Source organism: Euwallacea similis, chromosome 19, assembly GCF_039881205.1.
Source record: "Euwallacea similis isolate ESF13 chromosome 19, ESF131.1, whole genome shotgun sequence".
NCBI lineage: Eukaryota > Metazoa > Arthropoda > Insecta > Coleoptera > Curculionidae > Euwallacea > Euwallacea similis.
In genome coordinates, this window is record NC_089627.1 from 3,125,216 (window position 1) to 3,137,709 (window position 12,494).

Sequence of the window (12,494 nt, forward strand, 5' to 3'; positions counted from 1 at the left end):
ATAGCAGAAACGGTCACTATCTTAAAAATATTTTAGGTAAAACAATAATTTCATCGACTTTATGGCATAATTACACATTTTTAAATTTTTTCTAGTTGCAATTTTTCGATATCAGACAGATGGCATTTCCGATCGGACACCTTATACAGTCGCTCGTATAGCTTACAATGCTCCACGTATTTTAATTCTACAAAATCATTTAAGCATCATTGGCGTAGATCGATTTAAAAAAACTGTGAATTTTTAAAAAACAGCAGACAGGTAAAAACATGGAAATGAGTGTCGTCTGGAATAAAGTTTCAATCAGCTTAAAATTTAACAAATTTACCAAAGAGATGCCTTTTGAAAATTAATATACACATTACACAGTTCCCAAAATTATTTTCATAAATGTACAGGATGTTGTATTTAAAATACCAGCGTTTAGGTCAACTTATACAGGGTGATTCACGTAACTGTTTCATTAGAAACTTTTGTACTTGTAACAAATCTAAATTTTTCATATTTGGGAGTTAAACTAATATAGATACACTCTACTTTTTAAAAATATTTTGAAGGTCGTATCACTTCCGGTTATACCGGAAGTTAAGGTCAACTTCCTTATTTCAAATAGAACACCCAGTATATTTTTGCATTTTTGGAATCTAGTGATTAAGCTGATTAAATTCTTATTAGATATTCCTATACCTAAACCTAACCGTTTTAAAGATATTTTGGTTTTAAAAAAAAATCTATTTAAAACACCATTTCTATAAAATTTCAAATTCTCAGCTATTATTAAAGTTGGCTTTACGAAAATTTGCTGACATGTTAAATAGATATGGTAGATTAGGTTAATGTGAAAAGTTTTTATAAATATCCTACAGGGTATCCAAAAAAACACGTCATATTTAAAGAACTTTGATGGCAAAAAAGTCGCTTATTTTAAATGGAACGCCCCATATATTTTTATATGTCTAGAATCTAAATTTAATTCTGAATTGATTAATATTAAGCATCCCTATACCTAAAATTAACGCTTTTGCTCTAATTTGCGATTTTTTAACATTGTACGATAATAATTCTACAATATTAATTGTACATACAGGGCTGCTTCCTGTAACAAGCGTTAAACTGCGGAGCGAACTTATTAAATTGATAATTATATTAACGCATTTTACAGGAAGCAGCCATGTTCTTTTCAAAGCCAACTAAGATACTTAGAATTATTATTGTACAATATTAAAAAATCGCAAATTAGAGCAAAAGCGTTAATTTTAGGTATAGGGATGCTTAATAATAATCAATTCAGAATTAAATTTAGATTCTAGACATATGAAAATATATGGGGTAATCTATTTGAAATAAGCGACTTTTTTGCCACCAAAGTTCTTTAAATATGACGTGTTTTTTTGGATACCCTGTATGATATTTATAAAAACTTTTCACATTAACCTAATCTACCATACCTAGTTAACATGTCAGCAAATTTTCGTAAAGCCAGCTTCAATAATAGCTGAGAATTTAAAATTTTATAGAAATGGTGTTTTGAAAAGATTTTTCTTTTAAACCAAAATATCTTTAAAACAGTTAGGTTTAGGTATAGGAGTACCTAATAAGAATTTAATCAGCTTAATCACTAGATTCCAAAAATGCAAAAATATACTGGGTGTTCCATTTGAAATAAGGAAGTTGACCTCGACTTCCGGTATAACCGGAAGTGATATGACCTTCAAAATATTTTAAAAACGTAGAGGGTATCTATATTAGTTTAACCCCCAAATATGAAAAATTTAGATTTGTTACAAGTACAAAAGTTTCTAATGAAACAGTTACGTGAATCACATTGTATATCATAGTTTTCCACTGACGGTGCTAGGATAACGTGAAGGCATCCCTAACCTTATTTAAGATAACGAATGATAGATCAGCCATCAGTGAAGTGGCTCTCTAAAGCTTTTTTATTTTAGACAAAAGTTTTCTAACTCGCTGGATCAGCCACTTGTGTAGTGGCTAGGACCGGTTCTCCGTCTCTAGATAGGGAACCACAGCTGTCAGTTAATAAGTAACTGGTACATGACATACTTTTCATACCGAAGTTAATACTTAACCAACAGTTAGACTAAAGGCAACTACCTGAAACACCTGCTCTACTGACATAGACACGTTAACTAACATACTTTAACTGACGGCTACTCTTGACTGTAAATTACTTCACATGCAGGATATTAAAGAATCGTTTGGTAGGGTCAAATTATTAGTGTGCTGGCAATATCAACTGCAAGCTAATTTCGATTGAAACGTCGAAATCGAACATGGATATTGGTCAGACTCTTTGCTTCTGTGGAAAATAACTTGATGTTAAAAGTTAACAAAACATTGAAAATCAGGTCCTTAGGACCACTTCTTCAATATCTTACTAACCGCAGGTAACTTACAATTAAGAGTACTCATCAAAGTATCTTTTCAGTGCGGAAGTTGGTTAGGCCATAACTTTAGCTCGAAAAACACTGCAGCTGTCGCTGCTTAAGTGGGCGTTGAAAATTCGGTTCTTAATAAACCTCTTAATATTGATTCTAGTTCTAAAATTAAATTTTTGAGGTGTCTTTGGTGTTTCAAGTTAGGTCAGATCTCGGAGATATTATCAGTAAAATGGGGGAAGGTATAGGATCTGTGACAGGACTAGAAGGAAACTTAACGGTACTTCTGATAACCTGGGCCATATCTAATATTGAAATAGCAGACGACATAGGAACTTCCAGCATAAATTGCGACAAATTATTGGTGCTGCCTTTCAAGGTTAAAATTGTTGTGGAGAGAGCGCAGTTAAAAAGTTTCACATCATGAATTTGACTAAGTATCTCAAAAACCGTGAAAACTGCAAAAAGAAATTGATGAGATGAATTTTGACTGGTAATAGGTATGTGTCTCAAAAGCGATACTTTCGGGGGTCTGTGCTTACATAATTTTTTATCTTCTTTCATGCACACTGCGTCTGATTGTTTCGCTCTACATGAAACACCCATTATATCTTCGTTAAACTGCACACATTAAATAAATTCACTGACTGCATATTTTATATTAAAACTTTATACAAGCTAATGTCGATTTTATTAATTAATTTCCCACGGACAAGTTTCGTCGCGTGACTATTCCCATTTCAGCTGGACAAATAGAAATTTGTGAATGAATAAGGCAAGCGCACTGCATTGAAAAAGCTTTTTGTTGCTATTCCTTATAGTTAACGTAATTATGTGTAGTTGAACGTAACCGTTCAAACAATGGGTTATGACACAGGAGGACACATATTATTTAAATTATCTGTTTGTATATGCACGGTTATTCTTTTTTGCATGCGGCCTTTGCCAGGTACCCGAAGGTGCTTTATCTTTAGCATTGCTGCAAAAAGTCTAAACGAACTCTCTTGGAGATGTCAGAGTTTAATCGCGGGCAAATATTTGTTTAGGAAGGTACATGGTACAATGTAAACGATAAAAAGCCTGAGATGGAAAGACGGTTATAAGCACATAATAATTAATTTTTGACAAAAGTATGAGTACCCAATACATTACACTTTGTACTAGATTTTGGCTCTCGCCTCTCCTACTGACATTATAATTAGCTTATTACTATTCTTTAAAGTATTATTAGCTGCCACACAACTCCTGCAACTATGTATACTTGACGATCGTCTTATATCACCCAAGACCGAGGGAGCCAATTTGTCATTGGCTTAATGCACAATATTTTCCACAATCCTAACGCTCTAATTATTTAAATAACATCATCAATGACCTCTTGCCTCAAACCATTGTGCGTATGCAGCAAACCTTTGACCTCGCTATATTGCCCCCCGAGCAACAGAATTTAAATCGAGATTTCAATATCGATTCTGAATTTTTTGGAAGACTAAGCAAAAAAATAGTTCATCACATTTAATCAGAGGTTAATCACCTTCCGAAAGAAGTGAATACAAAATCAATTGATGATTATAATCTCCTATTACAGAAAAAAGTAAACTTGAAATGTTGTTTGCTGGATTGTAATTGAGTATAGCATAACATGCTGCTCTTACATACCAAGAGATTTTGACTACTTCAAGTTTAAATCCTGCAGTATACTCTTCAAAATAATATACAAAATCTTGTAAACTTCGAAAACTGTAATCTAAATCCTTCCAGGGCTTATTTATATTTAATTTTTTCGTTTAAGAGATCTTTCCAATTCTCAGGTCTGCTGTCGAAATTGGTGCTTTTCAGGTCTGTTGACACTGAGATAACAACAATATATGGCCCCTCTTTTTATCACTTAAACGGCAGTTTTCAGCCTTTGAAAGTCGTTGACTTACATGCCCAAAATTCGTGGGAACTTACACTCTCTTCACCTGTCCCAATACAATATCTAAGAACTTCCTGTTTCTGTGCCGCCAATCTACTTAGTTTTTTTGGGGATTTCCACGTAAATGACCGAAGGAGTTTCTGGTGTATTGGTTGGGAATATAGACCTCTCATCTCAATATGCACCCCTCAAATTTTGATATTCATTCAATTCAAATATAAATTGAATATCTGGAGTCAAGCGGTAACTGATCTAGAAAGCGAAAAAATGAAAATTTAATGTTTTCCCAAGGTTTAAGGTTTTTTTCGGAAGACAGCGTATTCAGTTTATTTCAGAGTCAAAAGCACGTGTTATCAGTAATGCCAGGTATGCTGTGTAATGGTAATTCAAAATTAGGTCTTCCTGGTTCTAATGATAGTTAGATTCCTAACGGCTCGAACCAGAGGAAGGCAGTTTAAAATTACGCAAGACAATTTGGTAATTTGAAGCAACCACCGCAGCTTTTTATCGAAGGGTAATGTTAAATAATCCGGGTTACTGCAGGTCAGAAATTCCTCCAAGAAAGGAAAAGGTTTTCTGATTTTTGAACGTCAATGGAGATTTCCGAAACGTATAGAGCAATCTGAGTAAAAAAATACGACATTCTCCAAATACTAACAACATATCATTTTTTCGTTATTACTGTAATTTTGCATTTTTTTATTATTTAATTCACTTGCGTTTTTAGGATTGCACGCAATTTCTACAAGTAAAAATATTTTATTCTCTTGTTCTGTCATTTGGAAAGCGGCCATAACGAAGGCGACCATAACATATTCCACGACCAACGTATTTTTTTCTGAATTTGAACGTTTTTAATGAATTGACGACTTATTTCTAAATGAACATACATTGTGTTTAGTATCAAAAAAAAAAAACTTTCAGAAAATCGCAATGAGCCATTATGTTGCCATTTGAAAAACAGAAGATAAATGGGAAAAACTGTTTCTCGGTATTTAAATTGCTCATAAAAGCAAAGGTACTCAATAAAATGACAAATGAATATTTTTTCCCTTAATTCTGACCTAAAATTGTACCTAATATGTATACCTCAATGGCGTAGCTCGACACGAAAAAAAGCCAAAAAACACTTTTTTTTTTAATTATATATTTTTAGGTTAGAAATGACCTCTAGATTCTAAAAAAGTCGAAATTTATAGGGCATTATATTTAAAAATCGTAAGTTGAGGTCATTTCCGGTTAAACCGGAAGTGCTACATAAATGTCATTAATGTCAATCAATCGGCTCTACTGTAATATAGCTTCCTTCCAAATTTCAACTTTCTAAGTTTAAAAATAAAAAACTTATAAGGATGAGCCACCTTCTTGGCTCACCCGGTATATGAAATTAGTCTTGTTAAGGAGGTTAAATCTATGGGAGCGATGTTCAAATATGCAGTTTGGTCCAAATGGACATGGGAATCTTGGAAACGATAAGAGATAAAGAGACATTCAAACGGACAAGGCGTTCGAGGATTTTCTAACTTTTATCCAGTTCAAAAATCGCTTCCCTTTTTACCATTCTCTGAAAAATAGGAATACATTCCTAAGGTTATATATATTTCCAATTTTATGAATGCGAATCATAACTTTTCTGATTTTTATCCTCCCAACACGACACTATGCGATCTATCAAGAAATAATCTATCGTCATAGGTTTGGGAGCTATATAGGGTAACTTCATAAATTCTTATGCACGCCATATTGTTATTTTCTCAAAGGGTTTAAAAACCCTTATCGGCGACGTATGTAAGTGCTTGTTGGCCCCTTTATTATTATCATATTTTGAACATGTAACATATTCAACTAAAAAAGGTTGTTAAAGTCTTTGTGGAAATCCATAATCCATAATCGCGGAAATCTATCCAAAAAAATAAGGTAGCCTTATAATACGGAAAGAGGTGACGATAGATTATTTACGTCTTCGAATTCGACGCAAAAATGTATCATAACAATGTTTTATTTTCAAATCGCTTTCGACTTGCTTTGGAAAATATTTTTAAATAAAATAAAATTTAAAATTAATGTTTTCCAAGAATTTTCCCATTTTTTGGGGAAATCTCTTTTTTTCTAACTCTTACGGTTTTTAAGATTCCAATATATGTACCACCAATTTGGACCATATGACAAGTTTATCACCAAATTTTCGAGATATATACATAATTATTTTCCAAATTTGGAAGCGCATTTTGATGAAGAAACTGCAATATGTATTTCCAGAATTCTTAGTCTTCATGTGAGGTGTTCAGGCTCATTTTTACATTAAAATTTGAGTAATTTCAGTAAAAATCAACTCTTCAATAATTTCAAAATATTTTCTAAAATTTCAAAAGTAGACAGTGAACAGTATAGTTCGTAGTGACAAGTTCAGTTTCGTGTTTAAAGTTTCCAATTTTCGACCTTCGATATCTCAGAAACTTCGGCTGCTATAGAAGCGCCCCCTATATACACAATGTAACATATCCTGGAGATATTTTAGGAGGTAATATTACTCTGTAAAACGTTAAAAAAATACTAATATGGTCAAGAACGCGCCATTTTCGATATACAGAATGGCAAAGTTTTACATTTTTTTCTCATATTTTGGGCTTTTCTTAGGTATATCTTGAATTATGATGAAATTTCATACACCTAACTTCTTTAAGACCTTTTTTTTGACTGTAAGTCTATTAGCATTTTTTAAAATTATTTTACAGAGTACTATCACCTCCTAAAATATCTCCATGATAATATGTTATATCCTGCATATTTCTTAATATCCATTATTTTCGATTTAATGGTATAAATGATTGAAAAAACAGGAGCCTAAGATGCCTTTAAATAGAAATATATTTAAGAAAAATAAAACATACTACGACATAGTTATTACAGAAAACAGAATATAAAATCTATTAACATTGCATACAGCTATACTTAATATACAGAGCGAAATTATTGTATGTAGAAAAAAATCTAACTTTTTTTTCATTAATTGTTACTTTGTTTTGCCCTTTCCATTTTGTTGTGAAATATTCCGGATTCACATTCAAGTAAGGCATGAGAAATAGCATTTTTTGCGATCTAAAAATGATTAATGCCCATAAAATAATTATCAAAATCTTTAGCTTTTTTCTGCACTAACAGCTACGCTGACAGATAGTTTATATCAATCAATAAAGACCACAAAACAAAGAACCATAAAATAATTCGTTACAATTTTGTCATTTTGAAATCGGCATGTACAGCAGCGGTATGAGTGTGCGGCATTAACAAATAATTCAACACATATTTCCATGTTTTAATACACAATACTAGAAAACACCTATTATAAAATTCGATATCCTAAAAATTGTCTTTTATTTTAAGATGTCCGTAATTCAAAGGTGTCAATAAATAAAGCTTTAACTGTATAGTTATGCAGTTGCAAGTCTTTTAAGTTCAACTTTTAGAAGCAACGGAGAAATTCCGTAGGCAATGCATATGCTATCACCCGGTATGCTGAATGAAATGACACTTCTTCCTAAAGCAAAATTTATCCCTCGTGGGACATTCAGCGAGGCTAGGAAATTTGACAAATCTCGGCATCATTGCCTAATAATTGACTAATGAAAATGGAGACACCCTATGTCTCGCCAATGTTTTACCAAAATGAAAGTAAAATGCGACGTTGCCGATAGTTCTTTGGTAATATATTATCTATGGAATCCTGGAAAACTCTGGATAAAAGTCGATACTACAAAATCAGCGACGAGCAATGAAATGGAGGTTTAGGTAGAAAGCCGCATTACTTATTATGCATGTACTTATGTTTTGTCACATATTTTCTCATAGGAACTGCTTAATAAAAATTTTTCTCAAATCAGAAAAAACGAATAAGAAGTGGGAACTTACCAGCAATGTCCAATGCTCGCCACCTGGTCTTCCTCGCCCGTTTTCCCATTTTCCCTCAAAACACCACCGAGCTTTCCAACCCCGAGTTTCTCCTTCTCATCGGCCACCCTCGCGTAAAAATTATTTGATTTCTCGTTTCGTTATAGCACCATGATATTTAATTGTCCTTCAAAACGTCCTTTTAACACGATTTTTTTTTAAGTACGGAAGAAAGTAAATTTCTCTTTGTTACGTTTGTTGAGTCGATATTAAAAAGCGATTAGAACCGAATTAAGCCTGAGTTGAAAATTGCCAAAGAAAAAAAATCACGTGTTTTTTGAGCTGCACAAAAATTTGATTTTTCAATCAATTAATGAATTACTATAAAATAAAATAAAAACAGTCTTCCCATTCGAATTAAGTAACTTCTCCTGTCCCAAAAAAATTGGACCGTCCTCAAAACCCGCGTGTCGAAAATTATCACAAATCGAAATCACATAGCAATACCGTGAGACTTCTCGTAGCGACGGTGGCCTACGGAATATAGTAGGGAACTTCAATGTAGCGGTGACATAATGTTACGTAATTGTTCTTAGTGAGCAGCAGCTTTAGCGTTGCGTAGTAGGGCGGATAGCAGCATAATATCGACTGAACGGTTCTAGACCGATAAAGCTATAGACATACTAACCTTAGTATAGCTTGCAATGGTCCCGAAGAGGATATATTTCTGGCTTTCGTATGACATCGGCCAAACTCGTATCAGCAGTGTGATCCTGTCGTAGCAGTCTTGCTGAAGGCGAAAGAGGAAGCTGGAGAGGGGCGAGGATAATGCGGAAGAAGCGTATGGGTCTAGCAGAAGTGGACACTTAAATTCAATTTTAACATGAAAATGTCTCGAAAAACTAATGAGTAATTAGTGGTTAGTTTCAGAGTTTAAAATGTTCGAGTTACCGTAAGAGCCTAATAATTTGGCATTATCCTGCTAAAGTCTGACGCTCTTGAAGACTTTGATGGTGAAAATTTAAGTTCAGCATGTATCTCAAAAACTATTTTTAAGCAACATGTTTTAACAGCATGTACAGAACTAGATAATCTCAGAGCAATAGGAAAAATATTCGAAATTAAAATAACAGATATTAATAATTTGACCCAGTTTTAGAGTCAAAACAAAAAAATTTGTCCCGATCTGATTACAGCCGGATGATCGAAATTGTCGCCAGTGGTTTCATTTCTCATAATTCGTTCCTCCCGCGAGTTCTTTCTTTAATCTATGAAACCGTAGATGCAGTTTATTCCCACTGACTAATTCCGCGGGGTTTTCATGCCTTCACTTGATAATTTCGCAGTAAAAAGTTCTTGTTTTAAGGACCTGTTAAAGAGTTTTCGTTGCTTTTACTAGTTTTTTAGAGCCACTTTAAATTTAAACAGAAGGAGGCGAAAATCCGTAGAAAAGCTCAAAAAAACATGAACGAATGATAGAGATAGCCTCTCATTCTTAGTGCTAAAACTCACTTTCTTGTGTTTCATAAATAATATATAAATTTTAGTTGTGTAATTTTTCTTTTTTTTCTAATGATTTTTTTCGTGGTTACAGGGATTGTGACAGATTTGTTACTAAAAGTTTTCAAAGATCTTAATCTGAGCCCTTAGTAAAAGAAAAGTTTTGCATAAAATTCTCAGTTAGTTTTAACTGAGAATTGATTCTACTACTCTAACAATCATAACTTGTATGTCAGAGGTTTTTTTCAAACTGAAATAAAGAAAAATTAAAAGTTCAGGGTAGTTTTACTGAACTACTGACGAAAAACTCGAATATCTCGAGTTCCACAGGCAGTACCTGGTTGAGGCTCATCTCAAGTTTTCCAAACAAAAAAACATATTACTTTTCACAATGCAGAAATTTTGATTCATCTTCAACAATATTTACTTTAAACCTCAACTTTTGCATTGATAAATGCAATTTTTGGGTTTATTCCTCATCTAGATACAGGGTTTTCGAATTTTTGGCAAGAGGGTTTGTGAATATCCTGTATAAGTATATAATGAAAATACGTTTAGCCTGTCATTTGGTACAATTATTTTCCACATTTAAAAATTATAGCTACCACAAATCTTTATATAGATGAGTAAATATAGATAGTACCTACCTATTATGTTCAAACGTAACGTACAAGTAGTAGATTACAGTTGAGAGTACTTCTCACATTTGATTATAGTTAAAATGATTACAAAGTACAGAATTACTATACAGGGTTATTCAAACGTCTTTTAAAGGCTCAATATTTCGAAAAACATCATATACAGGGTGTTCTGGAATGATGGTCAAATCTTTTAACATGGTATCCTACCAGCCATTTTAGAGGGGGATCTTCGTATGAAAATTTTCAATTTGGGTCCTTCCTGTCGAGATATTCGAGTTGCAAAATGGCGGAAAATAATCATTTTTCTCTTTTTTCTTAAAAATGGTAACACTTAGAAATTTCAATTTTGGTACACATTATCAGCTAGTTCAACTCAATTTTTTTGTAGTGTTTGTTCTGTAATTCACGTTTCTATAGGGCTGGAATCAGCAACTCCTAATTTTATTTCTTTCAGAATTTTTTTCTGCAATAGCCGATTTCGATAAAACTTTTTTTTTAAATACTATACATAATTTTAAAACTATTTTTACTCTTATCATTTTTGCATATAACCAACAGTTGGCGAAAAAAAATAAAAATCGTTTTTCTTACTCTATTAGGCATCTTCTCTACTTATGCCAAGAATGTGCCGGTGACTATTTTGAACGTTTCATGTAAATTTTCTTATTATCTGGGGGATTAGATACAGTGATTTCAATTTGTTCTTATTGCTAATAATCGATTAAATTATTTATTTCTCAATTTTTGCTCTTAATTCCTGGTTAGTTAAATATCGGTTTCATTTCTTAGACCTAAACTTAAGAAAAATAAGAGAGGCGCAATTTGGACGATTTTGTTGATAACACCAACACTCTCTACATAACAATCGCGTGCTGTATTTATCAGTAACCAGTGACGAAAAGATGCCTAATAGAGTAAGAAAAACGATTTTCATTGTTTTTAACGCCAACTGTTAATTATATACAAAAATGATAAGAGTAAAAAAAAGTTTTAAAATTATGTGTAGTATTAAAAAAAAAAGTTTTATCGAAATCGGCTATTGCAGAAAAAAGTTCTGAAAGAAATAAAATTAGGAGTTGCTGATTCCAACCCTCCAGAAACGTGAATCACAGGACAAACTCTACCAAAAAATAGAGTTGAACTAGCTGATAATGTGTACCAAAATTGAAATTTCTAAGTGTTACCATTTAAAAAAGAAAAGAGAAAAACGATTATTTTCTGCCATTTTGAAACTCGAATATCTCTACAAGAAGAACCCAAATTGAAAAATTTCATACGAAGATCCCCCCCTAAAATGGCTGATAGAATACCATGTTAAAAGATTTGATCATCATTCCGGAACACCTTGTATATCGGATAAATCCAAGAACTTTAGCATACTGGAGTACGCAATTACTCTCAATTGGGCGATGTTACCAAGTATACACATTTTCATCCAAATATCGTGCCTTTCTTAAATCAAACGTGACATCCAGAGTATGATTACGGTCTGAGATTTTGTTAACAATTCAAAGTATTATACATAAGAATGATCTGAACATATCTTCTATCTTTTCGAGATATTAACTCCTGTGTTTTACATTTTCATGATCTGCAAATCATTAACGGTTTGACGAAGTATGCAGATTGCCATGTCCAGTCTCAAAGTTATCGAATATAATTATTCGATTTGTTTGTGATGTTAATAATAATGAAATTGTTTAATACTTTAATTACTGTTCATTACCATTCATGGTCACAAAAAAGTATAGTGTTTTACTCGTCAAAAATAATTTTCTGTAATTCGCAAACATTACCTCAGTGACAGAAACTGCTATTTACATCATTCGTGAAATAATATACCATTAATCTTAATATATCAAATAATATAAATTGCAAGAATGTGCCCCTGGTAAACATTTTTATTTAATTTTTTTCCTAGATCTGTTTACATTATAAATTATTGTGGATTGAGCTAATTAATTCTAAGTTCAACGATTCCTAATTTTTAGGGTATTGAAACAGTTCCCTGTTTCTAGTTTTAAAAATGGACATAATATAAACCGTGGGGTCATTACTTTTGAGAGATCCCGTAGTTTCACTTTAGATTTTTTATTCATTTTAAATAACTTGTAGGGTAGGCAACTTAAAATACACAACCACATGTTA

At 32.6% G+C, this 12,494-nt stretch overlaps 1 protein-coding gene across 2 annotated transcripts in view; it reads right to left on the reverse strand.

Moving 5' to 3' along the window:
• The window catches only part of LOC136415252 (E3 ubiquitin-protein ligase RBBP6-like), a 45,161-nt gene extending 36,279 nt beyond the window's left edge, over nt 1–8,882 (reverse strand). For both annotated transcript variants that reach the window (XM_066399752.1, XM_066399753.1), the window contains exon 1: nt 8,227–8,882. In XM_066399752.1, the coding sequence (XP_066255849.1) occupies nt 8,227–8,275 (49 nt within the window). In that variant the 5' untranslated portion in view covers nt 8,276–8,882. The remainder of the gene's footprint in view (nt 1–8,226) is intronic.
• Between the last annotated feature and the right edge of the window lie 3,612 nt (nt 8,883–12,494).